At 44.9% G+C, this 25,633-nt stretch overlaps 1 protein-coding gene across 19 annotated transcripts in view; it reads right to left on the reverse strand.

Annotated features, from left to right (window-relative positions):
• TIAM1 (TIAM Rac1 associated GEF 1) overlaps positions 1–25,633 on the reverse strand; it is a 191,008-nt gene that overhangs the window by 55,389 nt on the left and 109,986 nt on the right. For all 19 annotated transcript variants that reach the window (XR_008578961.1, XM_054839301.1, XM_054839247.1 and 16 more), the window contains 5 exons: positions 11,958–12,405; positions 9,447–9,619; positions 5,122–5,346; positions 3,475–3,660; positions 859–1,005 (listed from right to left, as the gene is read on the reverse strand). Coding sequence is in view for 18 of the 19 variants with exons in the window: in XM_054839301.1 (XP_054695276.1) it covers positions 859–1,005; positions 3,475–3,660; positions 5,122–5,346; positions 9,447–9,619; positions 11,958–12,405 (1,179 nt within the window). In the remaining variant the exon portion in view is untranslated. The remainder of the gene's footprint in view (positions 1–858; positions 1,006–3,474; positions 3,661–5,121; positions 5,347–9,446; positions 9,620–11,957; positions 12,406–25,633) is intronic.

Below are 25,633 nucleotides of genomic sequence, written 5' to 3' on the forward strand. Positions count from 1 at the left end.
TGAACTTTTAATGTCTCTCTAAAAACAAGCTAAACAATTTAGCAGCATTCATCCTCTGCTAAACAAAACAAACACCCACTGCTGCTCTAACAGAAGGAAGAAGAAATCACAGGGCACAGAACAACACGTGTCCCGAGCCTTTCTCCTCTCAAAAAGTGAGAGAAAAGAAAGAAAAGAAAAGCCTACATTTCCTGCAATTAGATGAGGTATGGGTCTCAAAAATTGAAAGCTATAATTAGGGATGTTTGGAAAGAATAACAGGGAAGCACCTTCACCACACTGAAACACATTTTCTAGAGAAAGATCTGGGCAGTGACTGGGCAGAAACGTTTAAGCTTTTGCTTTTTTAAAAATCTGATGCAAAACAGGGACTGTCCCTACTAAATGCAAAGCTTTCTGTTACTTTTGGAAGTTTTCCCCAAACTCAGCTACATTTAAAGTATTCTACAAACTCATAATTTTAATTTAAAAAACCAAAAAAGTCTGTACTTCTTCTTTTCCTTCCAAAGTTGTATCTGTTTTACATTGCTGCTTCGTTAGTCCTGAGTTCAGGGAAAGTACCTCCAGCAAAAGCAGAAGCAGCAGCAATGCAACAACAGTTGAAATGCAACTGATTCAGCTAAAAAAGGTGCAAACTTTGTTTGAACAGGATCTGCTGTATGCTTATCTGTAATTACAGCCACTGATTTTTGAAAAAGATGTGGAATGCAATGACTATATGCCATGAAAGATTAAAAAGGAAAGTTTAACGTTGGATGTTTAAGTGCTTGATGTGTGTGACTCTTTGCATGAGCTGCATTCTGCAGACCTACAAATAAGCCCTGAAAATAACAGTATCACAAACATCCACACACTTACCTGATTAATGCTTGGCCTCCCTTGTTTTTTCTTCGAGGTAGTATCCAGTCCCCAAAGAGAAGAAAACCTGCTTCTCCGTTTACTGGCAGATCTGGACATGGCCTGTGTCCTTCTCCTCACTCCAGACTCCCCTGTGCGAGCCGCCACCTGTCAATGCCACATGGTTTTAAAATCAAAGGTTGCAGCATCCCACTGCACCATGGCTTACATAATCTAACAAACAGTGGAATCTGGTTTAAAAAAAAAAAAAAGGCAAAATACTATGGCAACAATGTGTACTCACAACAGGGATAATGGTGATGCTGCCAGGCTACTTCCTTCTCAATGCAATTTAACTCACTTCTTCCAACATGAAACATCAAAAATTAAAAGGGACAGTACTCCCCCTCCCATTTTTTGGCATTTAAACTGAGATATTTTGAAGCAGCCTAATCATCACAGACTAAAGCCTCAGCACCAGTGAAGGGTTTGGGGTTTTTTGTTTGTTTGTTTGTTTGTTTTTTCTAACACGGTTTCAAAGCTGGACACACAAAAACTGAGATTTCCAAACTTATCTGCTGCTTCCAAAAAGCCCAGTCTTTCTCTTTGCTATTTCCTGTGGAAGCACTCCGGGCATCCTGGAACTGACTCATAACTGTTACAAGGCAAGACAAAGGCTTGCAAATAGGTAAGGTATTTAAAACCTGCATTTCTTAAAGATAGCAACACTTGAAGGAGTGAGCAAAACACAGGAAGAAAAAAAATGTGAGCTGAAATGACCCTTTCAATTAGAACAATGTTAACGGCTTGGGTACTTGAGAAATGGCCTGTGGCAACCCCTTTGGAGCAAAAAAGATACTCGCCTCTACAGAGACCAAATATTTGGGGAGCCTTTCCTAAATGAGGAAGCTCTGATAGAAATTAATGTGACATTAGTCAGAGGTGAAGTGTTTAGGCCAAAGTTTAAGCAGATTTCCCACGTGGAGGTGGCCTCAGGAGAGCAAGCTCCTCTCCTGCGAAAAAGGGAGTGGTAGGAGATGGCAGGTATGAACGGGAGCGCAAGGCGAAGCTAGACACAGACAGACAGACCCACCCTGCCGATTTGGCCGTGTGCTTCCTGGAACACCTTTGTACTGGATTCCCACAGCTGAAACTAGCAAAATGTGACTGTCGTTTGGCAACCCCAGCGGGAACACCCAAATGTCTGAGCAGTGCTCCAAGCTACAAAGCTGAGAAACTGGTTGTTTGGGTGCAGCAGACACAAAAACCCGTATAAAGAGGGGACGAGCAGAAGGCTGGCTTGTGTACCCAGGGAACGTCACTGTGTGAGTAATGGTGATTCTCCTTGGGAAATGTGGAGAAATCAAGGAAAAGGAGAACTTAAACACTACTGCAAGCATCTCCACTTCCACAGCCTGGACTTGTGAGACATTTCTTAGCTGTACCTGGGACGTTTGTGCAGAGGCATCTGGGAGATTTAGTACATCCTCTGACTAATGTACTGAGGAACATCTTCAGGAGAGCTAGGGATGCCATGGTATCACCATGCAGCACCCAGCCCGAGTCTGAGACTCACTGCACCATCTCCACGCTACTGAGGGCAAAGGAGGACACGAGAGTTTGCTTAAAGGAGAAGAAAGCACGTGTCTTTTCCAACACGACATATTCAAAACATTTTTTTTCACTTGGCTCTCAAGAGACAGCAGCATGAAGAGGCAGACTGTTTTTCAGGCTAACGCTCAGTGCTTTGCTAGATGCAAAAAAATAAGCATAAATGCAAATTGCAGCCCGCCACTTAAAAAAAAATATAAATCCACCAGCAATTATCAGGATGATGACGCTAATCTTTTCATATATAAAAGAATAAAAACGCCCATGACTGAATTACAGCTCTGGATTCAATTGAAGGCTACAGCTGACATCTACAAGACAACAGTGGAGCTCAGCTATTTCTGTGAAGCTCCAGGAGTCCAAGCCGAAACTACAGGAACTTGATTTAAACTCATTAAAAAAACACCACTTTGCAATACATTTCTCTCTGTTTTTAAGAACTGGGTTGTTACATTACTTAAATTTAAACAACCGTTCTAAACATTATTTGCCACACCATAAGTAGCAGAGAAGAACATTTCCCCTCCCTTGTGGAGCATCAGGTGTTGATCACTGGAGACCGGATATTAGACTAATTGGTCAGGAGATTCATCCATATGGTAGAAAGCAAGCCATGCCCGAGAAGGTCTAAGCCAACCCATGCTGAGGGCCTCGGAAAGACCTCCACTGACTTCACTGGACTTTTGGATCAAGTCCACGTACACGGACACAAGAGATGAGCCTCCCCTTGCAACAGGGAGATCTGTTTATACACAGCATGTTTATAGTGCAGATCTGGAAATTCAAAATCACACGTTTAGAAGAAACATGGTTCTTCCACTTCCATAAGGCCATGGCTTGCAAGCATCTGCTTTTTAATCTATGTCCAGGACAACACCCCTTTCAGGAAGCAGAATATTCTGCATGCTAAGGTAAGGGCTCACCCCCCAGGCACAGACTGCTATTTGTCGACATGATCTCTGCATTGGACACATGAAGTGATTTGCAGGTTGGCAAAGATGACCCCTGGCCTCTGTTCAAACTTACCAGTGCATGAAACGACGAGACCGAAAAGATTCCAAGACGGCCCATCGCAACTTTCGTTGGACGGCTGGCAAAAGCAAGCAGTCTTTTAGGGTTTGGGAGCTCCCCTCCTTGGAGACTAGCCAAGTAACAGCGGTACCGAAATAGGTCCATCTGGAACTGTTCAAGGTTTTGCTCCCAAACGAAGATCTGTGTACAGCGAAGATTGAAGAGTGAGACGCACGAGAAGAAAAGGGGAGAGGAGGAAGAACAGAGTGGTAAATACCTTAAGAAAATTCTACTTTTCCCAGTAATACACCTCTTTCACCAATGCTGATCTCAATCAAGAAACTTTGATTCCCCTTCTTTCCCACTCTCTCCTACCCTCCCAAACTCAAGCAGAATACAAGTAATAAAAAAGTTTTCATTAGATGGAAAACAACTTTTTTTATGTTCAGGGCAGAAGTCTTCTCCTGGGATAACCGCTCCTTTGATACAATGTTAATTAATAGGATTAAAATTCCATTTTTAATTTTCTTTGTATTCCAGGATTCTCTTCTGAGCAGTCCCTTAAGATACTTCTTTCATGCATCAAGGGCATCTGAGAAACAAGAAGACCAAACCCCACCAAATGCCACATACAGAGCACCCCAAATCAGCAGCAGCCGCAGCAGCAGCATTGCTGTAAGCATCAACAGAGTTCGCTATACTTGAAAAAGTACACTGGGGATAATTAATTTTATCAGCGGAAGAGCACTATAATCAGCCTATGTAAGAACTTATTTAAATAATTCAAATTGCTGATAGGAAACAGTTTCAAAGTGTTTAGAAAAACTCAGTTACATAAAGGGAGAGACTGCTCTGGCCTCTCACTGTGATTGACAGCCTTTGAGTGGAGCCCTTTCAACAGAGGCGAGCATCTCTCCCCTCTCTCTCCCCTTCTCACAGGCTTCCAGGGGGTACAAAATCTCTTTAGCTTAGCGCATTAGGGCCCCAGCCGCTCCCTATGGTTTGCATTACAGACATGTTTGGCAGCCATGGTAAAAGAGCTAAAAACTAATGAAGCAGGAGCCATATGTTAGTTTCCTAAAATAAGGTGCCGCTGTGGCAGCAGGAGAGACATCTGCTCTCGGCGCTCTGCTTCTGATACGCAGCTACGTTGTCCACTTGAAGTCAGAAGAAGTGGTCCTAAGGGACAGCCAGGGCTGCAGCCATGAAGTCAAGGCAGATCCTTGTAACAAGCAGAAACCAGGGATGGCTTCTTCATCCCGTCTGCCAGCAGAAGAACCAGCCTCTTCCATGCTTAAGACAACAGCAAAAGCAGCATTTGTTGGTCTATGACCAGCTCTTCCCTAAGGCATCCTGCTGCCATGGCCTGGTAGCCTCTTCACTCCCCTAAAGCCCTCGCGCAACCTCTGAGCAGCTAGCCAAATCCCTTGCATGGAGGCCAGGAGAAGACAGCCCATGCTGCACCTTACTGTACTTTGTTTGGAGAAACGGTGCAATTAGGGCAGCCAGCGCAGCTCTCCTGCCAACACGCATCCTGCCTGCTCTGGGGAGCTCTGCCAGCGCACACACATGGCACACTGGGAGCAGACAGAGTTACCTCTAATCTGAAGAGGGCCTTAAATATTTGCTAGGGGCTTATTTCACATAAGCAAGCAAGATTACTTGATCCAGTATGGTCTTCTTCTTTTTGGAGTCCGTTACTGAGGACAGCTGCATTTCACCCATTTTCTTCATCTTCTCATCCATATCAATCTTCTGCTCCAGCTTTTTTATCTCTGTTTTCAGGAGCTTGACCGTGTCCTCTTTGTGATGCTGCCTTGCCACTGCGGTTGCACAAGCTGAATGGATGGCCGTGATCCAGTTCTCCAGTTCGGTCTGGCTAGAGGTCTGAAAAGAGGGAAAGAGGGAGAAAGGAAGTCAGGATCCTCTTTAAAATTGACTGGAGATTAACAAATGCAATTCCAAGGAGTTTCCTTTCCCTTTGATCTTAAGATTCAAAGCCTTAAATCCACTTAGGAGAGAAGTAATAAAAACCCCATCATTCTTAAGCAAGCCATTTTTAACTCAGCACTAGGCATTCAGCACTTAGAATTACACCTATATCTGTGCTTTGCAGCTGTACAGCGTTTCCTAGTGAGGTCTCAGGAACTACCTTCCTTGTTCAATGCAATGGTGCTACAATGTGTAGCTCAACATTTAACGATGTTTTCTAAACTCCCAGTTCCTTAAGGCAGGGGATGTACCAGCCTCTGGGCTCTTCACAGCATGGAGAGCTTTTTTGACATGCAACAGTTAGTAATAAATTAATGGCATAAAACGTGACCATGATGTCTATGAGTAGCTTTATTATGATGCATAGACAAATAAACTTTCCACTTCTGAAGGTCCCAAAGCACTCTGAAGATAACCCTGTTATCATTAAAGGCATGCTTATCGCAATTTTTATGGCTCTGGTATTGTCCCTTCCCAAGAACATGTGCGATATTTTGGGAAAAGGAAACACTTCCCCTCCCTGGAAGTGTTCAAGGCCAGGTTGGATGAGGCTTTGAGCAAAATGTATCCCTGCCCACAGCAGGGGGGTTGGAACTAGATGATCTTTAAGGTCCCTTCTAACCCAAACTATTCTATGACTCTATGATTCTATCAGATATTAGGCTGGGGCATGGGACACCAGTACATTTTTCTGGAAGAGCACTATTCGGATTAGAAGCTTTTGACGCAGAAAGAATAATATTTCAAAGCGTTCCTTTCCCAGACTTTCAAAATAAAAAGTAAATCTTCTTAGCCTTCTTACTAAACTTCATTCCTTTTTACAGTAGGTTGCAAAACAAAATTTACAGCCAACTCAGGGGTGCAGCGGACTTTCTCTGAGTGTCAGCCTTTAGCAGTAATCACACCGGTATTTGGCTCGTGGTTGAAAACGTAGCAAGGTGCCAAACCCCCTTGTTCTAATTAAACTTTCTGATGATACCTGATCTATTAATAGACAGCACAGCAGGACTTCTCCAGTTGCCAGCATAGATGAGGAATGTCATCCTTACTGCTCTCCTGGCGGTCACAACTAACAGCAAAGGACATGACTTAACTGAAGCCAAGGAGAGATTCCTACAGAAGCCCAACTCTGGGAATCACATATGCATAGGCTGGACTTCAGGCTGATGCTCCCATAACTTCTGTGGTACTGAAGCAGGTGAAACATACATGTATCAGAATGACATCATTTTCCTTAGCTTAGAAGTCCTAAGCAGAAGCAAGGGTCTACACCAGAAAGACTGATCTCTTTCTCCCAATTTTCTTGTCTTCAGCTGGCACTGTACAAAGTATATTGCTTAAATTGGTCAGGCTCCCTGACCAGGTAATAATATAAACAAGTTCTCATTCATAGATAGGGGCTTACAATGTTTTATCAGCACCGCTGAAGACATGTTGAGCCCTGCTTGCTGAGGAATTTCTGCTGAAAATAGAGAAATTATTTGCTGAACGGGAGACAATTTGCCCACAGTCAGGTGGTGAAACCTAGCCCCTAGTAAAGAAGAGCACTGAACTTATAAGAGATGGTATGTTTTGTTAATTCCTAGCAAAATCCTAACAGCAAGAGCTCATATTTTTATCTTATTCAAATTTAAAATATTATCTGTATACCATTAGATTCAGTTTTCTTTTTGGTTTCCTGGGGAGAGGCAGGGAAAAAAAGAATCTGGAATGGATTTTAGGAGCTGAAGACTCTTCTGGTAGATGAGTAGGCAAGGGGAATCACTCCACTTCTCAACGGAAAGGACCACATAAACAAGCTGCAAACATCTGATACATAAGTATGTGGTGTCACAAGTTGCTCTGAGCTCCCGGGAAATGCATGTGACATCTGCAAGTAATGGATTTGTGTAGGCACGATAAGAACTGACTGAGCAAGGAATCATTGTGTAGGAGGTATGTGATGTCTCTAGGTGCAATGCAGTGGGAAGGCTTGTTACAAGATGTCCAATATCTGTACGCATTACAAAGCAACCCTATTTTTCTCCCTAAGTACACAGTCTCCACAGGACAGAAATAAGTCTTCTGCAGGTCTGTGGTTTCTTCTCCTCAAAACCGCTACTACAACACTGTGTTACATGTGGACGGACACGTATGACATGAGCAGTTAAGCAACACTGTTGAACTGCCATACACGCGTGTCGGCTGCTCTGTGCACAGCAGACCAAGCCCTACAGCACAGTCACTCGCACATTACTTCCACCACTGCAGCTGGTCTCCTTCCCTTCTCCCTGACCCCATCCGTTCTTTCTTTCCTGCTTCGCTAGCAATGCATGGGTTCTATGGCAGAAGGGACACATCAAGGAAAAAATTCTGCAAGGCAATATAAATGATTGCTTTTCATTTGAAAAGGCTCATTTTTGCTTTTTCCCACAATGTTACATGAAAATCTACCCATGGCATAATGACACTGGGCTTTGAATGAATAAGGCCCTGTGCTGCCACAAAAGAAATGTACTGTGTGACCTTTTCAGTATTTAGCATCCACTGGCATTAATTTTATGAGGGTGAAGGTTTTTCCTTAGAAAACTGCATGAAAAAGATTTTACAGCTCTTATCAGTAGATCAAGAGGAGATGGTGCTCCACAACCTTTCAAGCACATGCTGAGACCATAAGCACCACACTTACCTCCTGGATGAAGCTCTCCAGGTGGCAAAATGCATGTACCCTGCCCAGGAAAGGCATAAAGTAGAAAGGGGCAGTACAGTATTACACTATGAGCTGAGGAAAAATGAGACTGAGGTGGCAGAGAAGCTAGTCCACAAAAAAATGTGGGTTTTTTTTTTTCCAGTGTGCAATCAGATACTCAGTCTCCTCAAGATGTAAGCCAGCACTGCTTCCTTTGAGTCAATACGGCTTTTTTATTTTGCACTAGTTTGAGAATCTAGCCCCTTGTTGAGGACAGCTGCAAGGACCTACGAGACAGTGTAATTATAAAGAATTGCTCTGGAGTACAGGGGTGTGAAGACATGGGGGCACATCCTACCACTGAGTAGCTTCTGGTTTAAGAAGGCAAGAAACTCCGAATACATTGTCACTGGAAAGGGAAATAAATAAGGGATTCCTCTAGTGAAGAAAACTGAATCAAAAGAGAAGGAAATGGCACTGCTTCAGCACAGGCTGGCAATTAAAAAAAAAAAAAAAAAGTGTGTCACACCTTGCTTAGTGACAACTTGCAATAAGGAAGTGGAACGTCAACTTAAAAATCACTCAGGGAAGTAGTAGTTACCCAAATACAGAAATCTTTTTCAGTGAAACACATCAACTAATCTATGGTCTTTGATGTAAGTACTGGATTTTTTCTAAACATACCCTGTGAAATGCAGACATTTCTGTTTTCTGATTAAAAAACCTAAACACGCACTTTCAGTCTCCTCTTGGGCAACAGCAAGATGTTGACTAAGGTTTGTATGAACAAGGGGCAACTGGATTCTGTGGCGCCACTGGGAGAACACCTGGAGATCCAAGTTCCCCCTCACACTTCAAACTCCTCTTCGCCTTGTAAACCCCTTGAGCCTCTCCACAAAGTCCCATCTTTGATATGTGTTTCTTACAAGATGCAGATAGTATATTTAAACCACTACTGTATGTCCTGTACGGTAACTGGCCTGGTCTGTGTCTTATAAGCACACTGTCAAGTCATGCAAAATTTCCAGTTTTTACAGGGATGTAAGAATATTTCTTAATTCTTACTTTGTTCCAACCATCTACACAAATAGGGTCCAGTCACTCAATAACAACAGCAGATCTGACAGTGATTCACATGTGGTGGTGGGTCTCTTGAGTGGCATTTACCAAATATATCTTGTACTTCCTCTAGGGCTGCCAGAGGAAAATCCCAAACTTACTGGAATCAGCAGGATTTTTCCATTGATTTCAACCAGAGCTAAGGCTTCCTCCTTGGTTGGAGACAGAAAAAGAAAATAACTTTGTAAAACCCTCGAACCGGACCAACCTGAAAGAGGAAAGCGTCCCCAAGGGAGTTGCTGAGACAGAAGACAAAGTCCTTCTTGGGGTGTTCAGGCACCGCTTGCACTATGCTGTTTTCTACCCAGACAGCATGCTTTGGGATGCTGTTGTGGTCAATGCCAGATCTGCCATCAGTCTCATAAAAAAACAACGTGCATCCTAAAAGAGATGATCATATATTAGCAAGCAACACATTTAAATGCAACAGCCACCCCGCATCTATTCAGTGCTAATAGTTGGCACAATAAATCATCCATAAAACTGTCACAGCAATGAGGGAGGATTTGCCAGGGCCTGTTTATCTTTTCAGCCCCACAGCGGAGAGCACCAGCAATGGCCCAGTTTTTAGCCCGACAAGGTGGTGATTTCCACGCCATGGGGGCACACCACGAGCTGTATGGTACATCAAGCTGTGCCCCAGCAGGCCATTTTGTTCGCCCCAGGATTGCTAAAACAGAGCCGCAGACATGAGCCGGGCTGTAAAATACAGACCCAGATGAGAAACATCTTTATAAGTCCCAAAGTGGGGGTCCTCCACGGCCACCCTGTCCCACCAAGGGGACCAAAAGGAAGATGCAGGTGTGAGAGCGCGTCTCCCCTGGCCGTGCCGGACAGCTGCAAGCCGGCCCTGGAGCAGAGAGGCCCCCAGGCAAAGCTCCATGGCTCTGCCTCAGCCTCCCGCAGCTGCTAGCCGCTACAGTCCCTGCAAGGCAAAGGTCAAGTGATTTAATTACTGGATGCAGATGAATAACTGGAAGAAAAATGGACTGGTATTAGCTGTGCTCCCTGAAAGACTGATGTACAAAAAACCCCAACAAACAAACAAACAAAAAGCATAAATCAATTCTTTATTCCACTATAATGTTTCAGCTCTGACTCATGGCTATATGGCCAAAACCAAAAACACATTTTAGTTGGGGACAGCAAACAATCTGCTTGTTTGTACAAAATAATCTTTACAATTCTCTGGATGGGGGCAGGGGGCAAATGGTACAGCAAGTCTGCAATTTAGGAGACTCCAAGAAAAGGGTCTCCTTCTCTCCTACCGTCCCACATTATCTACAATTGTTTTAAAACTAAAACTGGCACATTGTTTCTCTGCCACTGGAACTAGCCCTCCCGGTGCACGGGGATGCCCTGTTACCCTGCCTCTCGAAAAACTATTTGCAGCCAAACAATAGCAGCTGTTAACTTCAAAGCCTCGTTTAAACACTAACATCATTAAGGCACGGCAATCTAAGGAGCAAACACTCCACTTGTGTCAAAGCACTTTAAAACAACATTGCCTCCGTGCTCATCCTTCCCCTTTTTTCCTCCCAGATGGCCCTTTGTTTGCCCGCTCCTCACAGCACGACCTTCCTGCTACAGAGCCCCCCCCCAGGAGATTAGGGCTCCCCCTGCCCCCTCCCTCTCCCCTCTTTCATTTCCCCAATCTCTCTAACCACCCCAAGGAAGAGCTGGCACCTAACTTTGCTGTTGGTTTTAAAATAGTGCTGCAAATTTAAAAACAAACAAAAAAGTGCTCTAAAGAAAGCATTCTGAGGACAGGGCTTTAGCTATACTGAGCTTTTTGGTAATCCCACCCACAGCAGGAGACACGGCTCTTGCCTCCCCTGGCTCACAGACCAGGCTGGTCATGGCTGAGGGGAACGAGGCCAGTCCCAAAACCCCACAAGCGTTCTTTCCCTTTTCGCACTGATGCAACCGCATGAAGATTAATTAGAGGTCACTTTAGGAGGCCTGCTCCTGAGTTTCGCTGCTCCGTTAACATTTATGTGCACGTATAAGCACTCAGACCCTGAATGGAGCACCCTCCTAGCAGGAACTGCAAAAATCCAGAGACAAAAGGGTCTGTGGCCCCGGGCAGCCAAGGAGGCCGGCAGGGCGGCTGGGTGCCCAGGGCTGCCCGCCACAAGATGGGTGACGCAGCCAGAGCCAACATCTCCCAAATCACAAGCCAGCCTCGATGACCAAACCGTGGCTTCCTGTCCACATTGCGAATGTGTTGCAACTCACTGGGTGTTGATACTCATGAAGCACATCTTGGAGAAGAAGAGGCCAACGGCACTAAGCACAAGAGCTACAAGAGGAATGCACACAAAGACAGAGCCCCTGTTTGAACGCATGTTGGTGCCATCACTGGCAAACTCCCACATGCCCACAGCTGCGCACAGGTATTTAGTTTGTCAGCAAGCCATAGACGTGCTTCTTAAAGGAAACACCCAGTGCTCGGAGAAGCCACCCTAGGTGGTGCCAGCAGGACTCAAAGCAGGGTATGAACCCCACCTCAGTGCAGCACAGTCACTTGTCTTGCACTACGCAGGCCATAATGTGAGCACATTAACAACCATCAAATAAAGCCCCACCCCGACAAACATCAGGACCACTTCCTCATATTTGATGTTAACTATACTGAAGTTCACAGCAGCTTTTGTGAAGAGTCTAGGCTATTGGTTTCTTCATCTGCAGCAATGCACAACCCACACTTGCTCTGTACCTTTCAGGGAAACCCAGTAGTGCTTCCATTTCCTGCGTGTGGCCGACTCCACTTTCTTGTTCTTTTTGTGCACCAGGAAGTTTTTCACTGCCAGAGCGCCAGCTTTCCGCACCGTGCCCTGGGCGGCCGTCAGGAGGATGTCGGACTGCCCCGGGGAGCTGAGGGTACCGCTGCTCTGCTCGTCGCTGAGGGCAGAGCCGGCCTCCTCCAGGTTCTCGCTGTTGGTGGTGCTCATCTCCAGCTCCCGGCGGAAGTTCTCGTACACCCCCTGGCGAAGCCCATCGCCCGTCGAGCTGCTCCCGCTGTCGCTGCCAATGAAAGCCCGACTGGCTGTCGGGGAGTAACTGGAGTTGGTAGCATTGGAGCGTCTAGAAAGGAGGTCGGTGTCGGTGGCTGCTCCCTCGATCCCACTGTCGGTGAACTCGCTCCCCTCACCTGCGTTGACATCCTAGTTGCAAGAAAGACACAGTGTGAGGTGAAAAGCCTGGCCGAGCCTGGCCTTATGGAGACACCAACAGAACCCAAAATGCCCGGGTGGCACCATGTTTCTTCACACACTCATTTTGTCTGGCACTGGAAATCCCTCATCTCTTTTTCTTCTGAAGACAAACAACTAGAAGAAAAGGTGGAGTAGGAAGAACTTCCAGCACAGTTTAGGAAAGACCAGTCATACATGCACGATTTCAGGTGGTGCCTCTACAGCCTTAGCATTTTGGAATATAAGACGCAGCATCATCTGTTTACATTAAGCTAAGTTAACAGTGCTAAAGGTTTTGCAAAAGGAGAATATATGGTAGTAAAAACTGGCAGTGTCAAGAAAAGCAGCAATCAACCTACGCATTTTGAAAAGAAAACATTGATATTGTACATTCACACCTACAGTTGAAGATACATTTTAGACATCCCAAGATTGTCATTTGTGAATTATATAACTAAAAACGTACTTTTTTTCCCTCCTAAGAAGTTAATGTATTTGAGATTATTTCTGCTTTGTGCCACTTCTACATCACAAAGCCTAACAATGGGCCACATGATATCCCCTACCAAATCCCACGGTGATAGACCCTACCAAAATACCACAACGGAAGACCCTTTCTGGTCCCCAAGAACTTGCAGTTGAAGGATCAGAAGAGACAAGAATATGGCCAGCTTGAGCAAGGCAAGAAACAACACGACCAAATTCAGGTTTTGAAGGTTTAGTGGCTCAGTCTGCCCCCTGCAACAAGGCTAGTGCCCAAAGGAGGCTAATCACTGCCATCTCAGCATCCAAAGGCATCGGTGGCAGCTTTTGAAGGAGGACAAATAAAGGCCAAGCCCTGTAAGTGGAGACAACTACCTTATGTTAGGTAATAGGGAGAAGAGGGAGCCAGGGAAGATGCAGAGGTGAGAAATACGGCCAAAACAACAGGAATTGCAGCCTCTGCCTCTCCTGCAAGAGCAGCTGGTGCTTGATTTACAAGTTTTTTAAAAAAACAGAGGGGTCTCTGAGAAGAGGTGGCAGAATGCAGTATTTATTTTGAGAGAAAACAAGCTTCTAGGTGTTGGTTCAAGCACCAGTTTTCTCTGCATCCAAGAGCAGCTCTGTGGAAACCAAGGAACCCTCCACTGAGCTCTGAAACCTTCCTCCTGTGGAGCAAGAGCTGGATGAAGAAACCTTAGGGGGAGGGGAGGGGTGTTGCTGAATTCGACTAACTTTTAAGGCATTAATTTGTAACGGATGGGCTCATTCTTTATAAAGGCTACCTCTCAAGGGAGACTTGGAGTCCAGCTGGAAGAATAAGCGCTTCCTTCCCTGCTCAATGAGCACAGTTATCCTAGTCAGTCTGGTTATTTTATGCAACAGATAGTGATAGACAAGCTGTTCCGGACAGGCCAATATTCCTCTACTCCCACCGCATGTGAATGAGCAGTGCAGGCCTTCCTGAAATGCACTCATCCACCCGTACAGAGCAGTTTTCACAACCACACTTTTTTCTCCTGCTGTTCCAATACACTTGTTTTTTGGAAGCAGATTATCATCCCATTTCTTGCAGCACTGCAAAGGAGGGATATCTGGAGAGCGTAACTGGTGCTGCTCAAAACTGGTGTTTACAAAACACTGCTGCGAGTGAGTTTTTTGCATGCCATCACGAAAAGCTGGATGGTGCAACTTCTGATGACAGCCCTCCATCGGAGACCCTGTGCGTCAGGGAGCCAGGACTGGCATGGCCCCTCGGTGCTCACACGCCCCAGGCACTGCCTCTCTGCCAACAGAGACAGTTGGCAGCTACATCGGCATAAAACCGGAATGCCAAAGAACTGAACCTGATCCCCCATGTTCGTTGGGATAGTTATTCCCGTAGGATGACTGGGGTTTGCATTTGTTTTCTGGGGCCGTCTTCCTCCATAATTATTTTAAACAGAAAAAGTGTGTCACTCGTATAGCATAAACAAATCTGCATTCTGCAGTGAACATCACGTAACGGTGGCAACAGAAATTATTTGAGGTTTTAGGATTCTTATTTTAGGTTAATGGTTTAATAAATATACAATCTATCTCGTAATTTTTTTATCCGTGCAATACAAAAAGTATAGAGTCAATTCCAAAATTTTAGCTGATGTAACTTTTAGGAAGCATATCTCATGCTTTAACTAGAAATAGTCTGTTTAAAAAAATAAAGAGCTACTAAAAGAGACCACCAACTTGAGTGAGATAGGATTTGTCATTTTGCCAGCCAGGGTATGCACAAAACTTTCTTGGTGCTTTTTAGCAGAGGGAGTATTTTTTTCAAAATCAGAAATGCTCCCAGAGATGTTCAAGCACAGCACTGCAATGCAGGCTCTCAAAGTTCCTCATGCCCAGTGTGACACAGCCTTCTTCTTGTGTAACCTTGGTGAGACACAGCATTAACTGCCTGTTTCCCCATCCATAAATGGGGATTATACTCCGTAACTGATACATGGGCATAACGGCTTACTATTTATAAAAAAATGAAAGGATGGAAAACTCAGACTGAATGTTATATATGCTCATGAGCTTAAATTGTAGCACATTTTGCAAACATCTTTATAATCTTTACCACAATGCAAGTGATAGGCTGGATGGGTCAAAAGATCTTTTCAGCATAATGCTACGGCCCTGACCCTAATCTCCGTCTGCTCCCTGCACTCCCTTTTCCTCTCTCAAATATCCCATATCAAAGACTTCTAGCCAACTGATTCAAGCCCTTTGGTAGGAGGAGGGTCTGAGCATACAAAGGTCAGAATGGTTCAAAACCTACAGCTTGCTAATATTGTTCACACTCATGAATTATGAAACGTAGCATTGAGTGAGCTTAGCACTTTCAGAAGTCTGCTGCGTGAGAAGATTGGTCTTGGGGTTAGCAGGGTTAAGAGCATTCATTGCACAGGTCTCTGACTTCTGAGTTCCTGCTGCAATGTCAGCTCATTCTCATTGGAGGGTATGAAAAGCTCTCAAGAAGCAGCCAGCATCTGCTCTGGCCGTCTCACAGTGCTGTAACCTGCATATTGAAGCGCATTCAACTAAGAGTTCGGCAGAAAGTACAGAGGTTTAGTACTGTGCTTCCACACAAATGTGCCGAGCCTGAAGGAGTAACAGTCCGAAGCAAAGTGACAAACTGTAGCAGGGTTTGATGAACACATCACTGAGGGCACAGAACTACCCCCGCAATTTTTCAAACGAGGATGCTGCAAATTAAGCACCTCAACTCACTCCGTGAGCAGCATGGCTCTCTGCTGATGAGATCAATGTGGATACATGGCCCCATAGCTTTAGCGTCCAGCTTCAAAGTACCTACTGACATGGCCACCACAGGCTACTGCCCAGAAGCAAAGTGAACACTGCGTAACCTTGATGAGAGCTATTTAAAAATTACTCACATTTCCTGCTTAGGTTCTCAAAGAGCCCTGCGGGCAACAGCAACATCTCTCTCCTCCAAGGAAGACTTATTACCATGCCAGGTCCACGACAAGATGCACCACAAAGGCTTGCTAACGAAACAGGCATTTCGGTCCTCAGCAGAAGGAGTTACCAGGCAAAGATTCCTGAAGCTGAGAGTGAACTACAGACACGGCTCAGCCTTCACTACTCACCCCTCCGACTCCTGCCCAGCATCCCTGCATCCCTCCATCACGGTGCCGGATGGCATGTGCCACACACATCGTGGAAGCTGGGAGACAGCTGAAGACTGCAGAATGCACATTTCTGAAGCCCGCAGGTTGGGATGTTATACACACATTATAACAAATCACCAGCACGTTACTCTGGACTTGTAATTGCTATCATCAAGGGGCTCTGTCTTATTTCACTGGTTAAAAAACCCAAAAGTTGCATTCAGCTCCATGTAAGATTCAGGACACTGCACCTGATATTTTGCACCTCAGCAGAGATCTTGTGTTTTGTATTTTCAGGCTGGCAGACAGCTGTCTCCACACAGAGAAATATTTTTGCCCGGAGAGACCATCCCAGGAACCACATGCAAGACTGGAACTAAAATCTGTGCTGCCCCGCTTAGCCTTCCCACTGGTGTTTACCTAGCTTCGGGCCTGGGAGGACAAGAGGGCAAAGCAAGAGGGAGGTGGAAATCATTAAATTGGTCACACCAAGTAGAAAGCATGTAGCAAAGAAAAGAAAGCGTTATTTCCTCCAAGACAGAGAGATAGAGAAGTCGTGGGAATAGCAGTTCCTGGCATTTTGCAAACACAACAGGTCTTAGTCCGTAGAGACAACAAACTGAACAAACAGGGAGCTTTGTCCCTTCGATTTAAGACTGCTCTGTGGAAAGCAGGGAGAAAGTCACATAAAGACCACTGGCTGAAGGAGGGAACTACACAGGCTGTAGCGATTGTGCCACACTGTGTGCCTTGACGGGGAGTCGGTAAATAGCAGCACAGCTTCCACCAGGATCTGGGATCCCGGCTGAAGCTGAAGATGACGAAGGTGCAGCACCATTTCTTACACTGGCAGTGCTACCATATTGGTTGTCAGTGCCCAGGGTTTATGAAAGGAGGTTCAGCAGACAGTAACAGAGGGAAAGAGGAGGGAAAGGTGGAATGCCTGACGCCCGAATGAGAAATCAGAGACGGACTGAATGCAGCCGTTGTTACCAACAAGAACACAGGGAGGCCCAGCATGCAGGCCACATGCCAGGACAGCTACAACAGCGCTAATAGCATTTGAACTTAATGAAGTGGAATTATCACAGCCCCATCAACTGCAGAGAACAATTTAACTGATGAACCAATTGGGTAAAATATTAGTAAAAGTATTAGCAACCCACCTAAATATGTTTTTTCCTCACATGAACACTGGGTTTCATGCAAAGCAAGCCAGTGGGGAATAAAACTGTAATGCAAGCTACATCAAGCTACTGTTACTCGGTGCTGTAGCTTTTGCATACTCATGCAATACTCATACCTCTATATGTCCGCTCCAGCCATATTTGTTAAAAAAAATCCTCCTAGATTTAAAACATACACAGAGAAACCCCTTTTGCTTTAGAAAAAATATCTACCTTCAGCTAGCAAAAATCAGGGAAAAATTCTGGGGCAGGTTCCAAGTGTCTTTGTCCCCTTGTTGAACATATTTGGTATTGGCCTCTGCTAGCAAGAAATCACTGGATGGGATAAGCCTTGCCCAACGCTCCAGCTCATGACTGGACACATTCAGAACACTTGCAATAACAAAACACTTAACAGAACTTCCCACCAACAGCCCTGTTACAGACACTATTAAAATGGCTTGGTGAATCACTTTCTCCTGCATGACTGACAGCAGTGATTCATGGGCACTTTAGGCACATGGGACTGACTTAGTAGGAAAACTTACTTCCCTAGTATAAACAGTTCCTTATGTGGTTAATACTTCTTCCTAAATTATCCATTAGATTAAAAGTACTTGTTAGTAAAAGGCGACTGAGTGGGGTTTTTTTCTTGAAAGGGGCTCCCTCCAAGAGAATGCAAAACATCTGTACCCCGTCCTGTTTAGCAACAGAGCAATAAGGTGTTCACATTCAGCAACAGCCTGAAATTGCACATAACCAGTCTGGTTCTAGTTAGGCAAGCACCACAGAATACATTTAAAATAGATGGGTAAGCAGCCTGATGGTTTGCATGCTTTTATGTGCCTGGTGTCTCTCTGAAGCTCCTATGTAGAAAAAGATTGGCCTGATAAGTGTTTTTCCTTTATTTTCAGTACTGACTCTACCACCATTTGATGGTCAAGGTGGTCTGTTAAGGTATGACTTGCTCCAAATCAAAATACAATCCTTTCTCCCCAGTAACTTAAACACCTGGTAATTAATGCATTAGACAATTTATCTGTCTTGAAAAGAGTCAAAGCATCCCAAGAAGCAAAGACAAACCATAAATTGCAATTGAAACCTGAGTGGGAGAAATGGTTTTAAAGCTGCAATGGAGAAATGCAAAAGCAATTCCGTAGCTCGTTCAGTCTGGGAGGAATACAGTTTTGAAGGCTGTTAGAAATGCACTGAGTCGTGTCCACATAACTCACTGTAAAGTCAGAGGGATTATAATAATGACATGAAGGAGATCTGCTACCACAGCAATGAACAAAGCCCCTCAACCAGATGCTGGGAGTTGATGCGAAAGAAGGTTTTGATGATACCTACAGACCTGTGTACAACAGGACAGTATTATATAAGAACTAGCCAGGATGCACTAGATTGACAGCAGGCTTTGGAGAACTACACTGACAGCCACAAACCAACATCGGCCAGCTGCAGTTTTCTGTTGGATTGGTTGGGTCTTGTCTATGCCTCCTAAGAGGGCTCCCAAGTCGAGTGAGATACAGTCATAAGCCAACTGCAATTTGTATGTGGATACCAGACTGAGATGCTGGGTTTGTTACCTCTGAGAATCCAGAGAGATCGGATACTGATATGTACAAGGAACTTTGGTTCCTACTTCTGTGCACTCAACCACACTGGTGCAACAGTTCTTCAGATGTCTGAGAGAGTGAAAATTAAACAAAATACCAAACCCTTATATGTGTTATTATAGCTGCTCAGAGTGGTTTAATAAGCAAGCGGGTTTTGGCCATGATTCTCAGAAATCAAATTTACTCCCGACAAAAAGGGTACTAGCCCAGACCTCTAGATAGTTCTCCTAGCAGTAAGCTTCACTCTTATTATGAAAGGATGAATCACAGTCACAGGTTCCTGGGCAATAATCCCTGGGAAAGTCTTAAGGCATGGATTTCAATGGATTTTGGTTCCAGGATTCCTTTGTGAACTGGTCTTGGTGAATGCTGTACGGTGTAATTTGGCACCTCGGAAAGACAGACAAGGTACTGGGTGCCAGGCACCCAGAAGATACTCGAATATGAGAAGGAGATGTGCATCCACTTTGCTCCTGTGGGACAGGCAGGTCACAAACACCAACATATCAAGCATCCATCAACCCCATTTCCTTTGCAGGCAACTCTGATATATATGGCTGTTACCTCAGCATTACACTTGGCTCCTTCGCTCCATGTTAAGCTATCATGTTAGCTTGGTGTCTCTAATACAGGGGTTGGGACCATTTTTGGTTCACTGACTCCCCAAACATTTTCCAGCTAATATGTGGGCCCTTCCAGAAAGATAATGTCTGTAGACCACCATGCTTCCCCAAGGAGCCTGGTTTTCTTAGCTGACTTAGATGCCTTAAAGGCAAATTTTGGACCCACGGGGACTCCTGCAGCAGTCATGAAAGTACAGCCCTGGAGGACTTGTCAGCTGTGAGACAGAAAATGTTGAAAATGAAACTGTCCCCCATAAAGCTGCAGGGAAATACATGGGACAGCTTTCCCCTTCTTCCAAGGCACCATGCAGAGCTCTTCACTGACACAGGACAGCTGTGGCATCAGTTTGTGATCTGTTCATATACAAAAAGATAGTTTTGCATCCCTAAAAGCTAAAGTATTCGGTAAAGAGAAGGGGGAGGATATTTTGATTTTGCTTTTCAATAACACAACAGAAATCCAAGCCTGTGAGAGAACGCACAAAGGACAACAGAGCCCTTAGCAGAAAACAGCACAAAGCACCACCGTGGGACCTGAGCAAATCAAATCTTCCATGGCTTTAGTCCTGACTTTTAAGGGCTGATAGAGGATACAATACCATGAATGAGAATCAACCCGTAATTCAGTAAAGCCTCTTGCAGTGTGGTCCCTGTGCACAGCTTCTGACACCTGCGCAGATCTGGAGTGAACGCCCGCCTTCCAATCCCCCAGCAGCGGGAGGAAGTCTCAGTTTTTCAGCGCCGCAGTGTTTAATCTCTCTGTTCCCAAATGATATGATGAGGACCCCCCAAAACTTACCTTGCTTTCATCCCAATGGACCACCCAGATGAAGAAAGTTTCTAGAGGGATTGAGCTAACCATAAACTAAGGCAAGCAGCCTAACTGTGCTCGAGTTAAACAAATGGCAACATGCCTAACCAAAATCCTCGAAGTAAAATACAGTGTTAGGTTACTTTTTGTTCACTCGGTGCCAAGAAGAGGCAATTCCTCCTGAGAAATGTAACAGAGGGGGTAGAAGTGGGGAAGGGGGAAAGCTGATAGAACAGCAGCTTGAAATCGAAACATATCATCTGAGAGGTGTCCACCTGAACAATCACCTAACTTAAGGGAGCAGGGAAATGTTTGCCATCAGAGATGATAACTAGTCACAGGACTACATGCTGAAGCGGTCTGAAAAGAAACATTTCAATGGACCACTGATCACTATTGAAAATTGCATCCACCTAAGTAAGCACAACACAGGAAACAAGCAGCTGGGGTAACCTGTCTGTGATTTTTAAGTGGAAAGTACTTGAAACTAAAAACATGCTGTGTATGTAGCTTTACAGAGAATACAATTATTGCCAATGCTACAAGCACCTCTGATGTATAAATGACAAAGTCCTACTGTTTAAAAAAACCATGCCTGAATGGAGCTAGATCAGATATCAGGACTGCTGATTTGCTTTCCATTGGCTTCAGACCAAGAGCCAAGGAAGAAAAACAAATTAAGATCTTCAAAAGAGTATCAAAATATTTGCCAGTGGAGACCAAAACACTCCTTTTCACATGCTCCTTTCCCTGACAATATTGAGGCAGAGTTGCGTGCTCTGAAGGGAGTGACTGCTATTTGCTTTAAAATATCCTGAATAGGCAATATCTGATCTAACCTCATCCATCTGGGAAGGGCAGCCTGGTGCCAGAGCAGGGAGGGCCTCTTGAGTTTGGGTCCGAAGCCCTCTGTTCAAGCTTTCCTCCAGGCTCCCACTAAATCCATTTCCAGTTAGCCAGGCTATAAACAGCTCATTTGGTCTAGCCTTTAAATGGGTCTGATCATTCAGACCCACTGAGAGCTTCCACGTCAGCAGCCAGCAGGACCCAAGATGTGGCTTCACAAGCAGTTTACACTGGAGCAAGCTTGGGCTGCCACCAAAATGAGTGGTTACTCCTTCCGCCACCAGCCTATTTCCACTCCTTCCTTTAACTTGGTCCCCTGCAGCTGAAAACCGAGAGGTTTGGTTTTAATAGGGCTGTTTGCCTGGAGGCTTGGCAAACTCACCAGCTGACCCGTGCTCTCCATGGGATTCAGCCCCTTGAGTCACCCAAGCCAAATCATCCAACTGGAGGTTCTCCAGCTTTTGGAGATTCGGAGCATGGCTCAGGCTATATCCAAGACCTTGGGACTGATCTCCGTCTGAAAGGCACCACAAGACTGCGTGAACAGGGGCTCGAATCAGCAAGATGCAAGCTACAGCAGAAAACCAGTCACATCTTACTTTTAAGCACTTACTAAACTATTTGTTATTAATTATAATTTAATGATACACTACTATGTCTTTCTTTCTTTCCTTGATTCCATCTGGAGTCAAATGACTAAGATTAAAGGTCTGGGTCAAACTGATTAAGAATCATATCTAGGTTGAAAATAGCTATGTTCGCTAAACTACAGACTGAGAGGTACAGAATTACTTTGATAGAAGCAGAGCTTCAGCTGCTGAAGTTACTCTGCCTGGAAAAGCGATGATCAAGGAGCGCTATAAGAGCAGGCCGTAAGGTTACAAGTGTTGTGTAAAGAGTGAACAGGATGCAGTGGAAGCCAGATGGAGAAAATTATTTCAGAAAAGAGAATTCATGGGGGACAGGTCAACCCGACAGTCTTGGATGCATTCCTCGCTCAGGAAGATTCAAATTGCTAATTTTCTGGGATTGGGAAGAATGCCCTAAAGCAAAGTTCCCCCTGTACTCTTCCCGTTTCTTTCTTTTCCTGAGCACTTGGTATTTGGGAAACGAGGTACTGGGCTGGATGGTGCTTTCATGTGACTGACCCAGTGTGGTCCTTTTACATTTTGAGGTTATAGCCCCTATGCCACAAAACCATTTGTAAAAAGGTTCTACACAACTTAAAAACAAGAATCAGCTCTCTGGAGTTTAGCCATCCTACAGAACGTAATGAAACTCTATAACCTGTTATAAAATTCCCTGAGATAGTAAAAAAATAATATTGACTGGAAAGATATTCTAATTTTAGACTGGTTTCTCTGTATGTCCTGATCTAATTCCCACAAAAACCTTGGTTTCATCTCCTGCATATTCTGCAAAATTTTTTATATGGGCTTGTGTTTTTTTTAAGGCTTGAGATCCCGAATTCCTTCAGGCTACCTACAGAGGCCTAAAAATAGTAATAAACTTGAAAATCGGACAAAAGAGGATTTAACACGCCAAGGACATAGTCTGGGGCTGGCGCTGAAGGAGGCGCAGTTTCCAAGTGAATTGGGCAGGAAGCTTGTTCACTTCCCCCCTGCTCAGTTTCACAACAAACACTGGAGTTAAAACTTTTTCTTTCCTTGCAGAGTTGAGGGACATCTTCCTACTGCTCCTTCTCAAAAGTTATGTAAAAAACCTGGACTGCACCATTGTAACGCTAACGCTGGAATCGAGCTTTCTAGGGGAAATCACAAACTGGGCTGTAAAGCTCAAAGAGGAACGAGCCGACCTTCTCATGAGTGGCTGACCACGCAGAAATGCTTTGGCCACCGTGTCTCCTTGGATTTTAATGCACACAGGAATCAGACCATGCTCTAAATACTGCTCATAAAACATCATCGCTCCCTAGAAAATACAGTCCACCAACAGCTTCACACCTCCTAGGGACTACTCCTAATGTCTTCCCCACAAAGCAAACACCAGCACTGGAAGCCCATGGAGGTCTCTGGCTTCAATGGCCACTGCCATCACCACCTCAACCATCACAAAAACCAGACGGGGAGGAGTGGGACCTACACCATCCAGTAGGGCTGGCTCATGCCGATCCACAGCAGATACCCATGGACAGTCGCACTGCTGGCACCACAGCCTGGCAAGCAGATTTTACCACGTGACTAGGACATCTTCTGTACATGCTGGACATCTTCACCTGACTGCCCTTGTAGTGGAGTCTGAGATGCCAAAAGAGGTTCATGCCCTACGCGAGACTGTATCCCCCAATTTGATGGCCTAGAGAAAAGAGCAGTCAGAAATTATCCACAGAGCGGGAACATGGAATAAGGAGGTGGCAAGACGGGCTTGGAAGTGGCACAAAACTGTATTTCAAGGTTTCCATTCCCTAATTCCCCTCCTGAGAATTCAATTAGAACTCTTAACAGCAGCGGAGCATGTGGTTACATTCACCTCTGAACATCCACCAGGAGGAGGAGGAGGAGGTGTGGGGAGGGGAGTCTCCTGCAGGCAGATGTTTAGTTGCAAGCAGGACACAACAGGGCCATCTCACAAAATCTGGTTCCCAAGAAGCAGGCTGTAGGATCCTGGGGATCTCACAACCTGCAGTAAGAACAAGCTGTATCCAACTGGAGCTTGTCTCCCTTCAAGCGAAAATGGGTGAAAATGTCAGCCAATTAAGCTTTTTCCACCTACATCACATCAGCTCCAAAAGCCAAACATGATCCCAGCAGAGCTCTCCGGGAAGTCTCTCTTCAGCAAATCTGAACCCTTAATGTTAAAATGTTACGAAAAACAGAACTGCTGCGTGGGTGCCCCAAAGCCACCCTGTGAATATTAATCACTTGTGCATATTGAATATAATTGTCTCTCCAGTATTAAAAACCTCTCCTTCTCAATTAGTGGAAAGTGACTCCCACAGTTCAATTTAAGGTTTAGATTTGGAAGGGAGAGATTTTCTTTTCTTTTTTTCTTTTTTTATTTAATCTAAACCACGTACTTGTAAAGAACCCAGGGATATGGCATTATAACAAAACACGTACGGCTGTGATTCCGGCACCTCCTTTCTGTGATGCATTCAAGGATGTGTTTTCCCAGTAGCAGTGGTCAAAAATGACAGCTACTGACAACTTCTAATAAATTTAGTCTGTATAGAAAATACGACGATGTGCATATAGATGAACATGCATGTAACTGTGGCTGGATTCAGGACTCAAACACACTGGCACAAGCCTGTTGCCATGGTCTCAGACTTAACTGTGCTCAGCATCTCCTGCTTTCAGGGACCTCTTTGGGAACTAGACTAGTCAAAAGCAACCTACAAGTGGCCATCAGGACCTTTCAGTATTTCTAGCACCAGGGCAGGTGAGACTAAAAAAATCATGCAAATATCCCAGCTACGGCTTTCCAAAAACTGAAAAAAAACCCCCACTGGCAAATACAAAACCAGATTCTTGTGAGGATGGGCAATAGTGATCTGGGTCAATCTGATTAAGAATCACATTTAGGTTGAAAATAGCTATGTTTTCCAAACTACAGACTGAGATGTACAGAATTACTTTAATAAGAGCAAAGCTTCAGCTGCTGAGGATGGGCAACAGTGATCTGGGCAGAAATGTCACTCCTAGCTACGAGGCTCAATTAGGTGACTTTGAACAAGGGAGCTACCTCTGCACTGTTAAATAACACAGGGACAGTGACAGGTCAGTGGCCTGCAGGTCAAGAGGGAAAACTGTGTCCAACATCGTATTACAGTTGGCCCTGGGTCACCTTTGTGCGATGCTCCTGCGGCCCTAAGACATAACTATTATTTTGTGGGATTGGGATGGGGGGAGGCAGTTCAAAAGGCTGGAAAAAACATGAAAGTTTTGCCTCAGTCCACTAAATTGTTTTTACAGCATGAAATGTTTTACAGCATAAGGACACGTATGGCAGGCTCTGGGGCAACGCTCAAGGTGGTCATCAAGAGTGTGAAGTCCATTGAGAAACTGTTCAAAGACTAGGAAGGGCAGAGGGCAACAAAATTCCCCAAACTGTGACCAAGTATCGGCTGGCACAGGCCAACAGAGCGCCAATTTGCACATTAACAGCAAAGCAGTAAGGCCATCGGCTCTTTGTCTCAGCTTCCACCATCTCAGGTAGGGTAACCATCACGCTCTACTTCACGCCGGGGGTGTTGAGTTAAAGGTGTGCAACGTGCTGAGATATTGTCAGACTGGGGATCTGGTATGGAGACAGGTTGGTAGCTTCCCTGCTCTCACCCCATCCAAGGCCACCTAATCAGGTTCACCAAGGAACTAGTCCTTTTACTTTGTGTGCAAATTTGGACTTCCTTTTAGCTCTATCAAACACATAATGATAGTCATTTCCCTAAGCTTGCTAAAGGTAGGCTTGGCCTAACATGACTTCATTGCTGACAAGTATCTTATACCTACTGTATGCTGCTAGGATTAAAGACTTG

Source organism: Grus americana, chromosome 1 (assembly GCF_028858705.1).
Source record: "Grus americana isolate bGruAme1 chromosome 1, bGruAme1.mat, whole genome shotgun sequence".
NCBI classification, from domain to species: Eukaryota; Metazoa; Chordata; class Aves; order Gruiformes; family Gruidae; genus Grus; species Grus americana.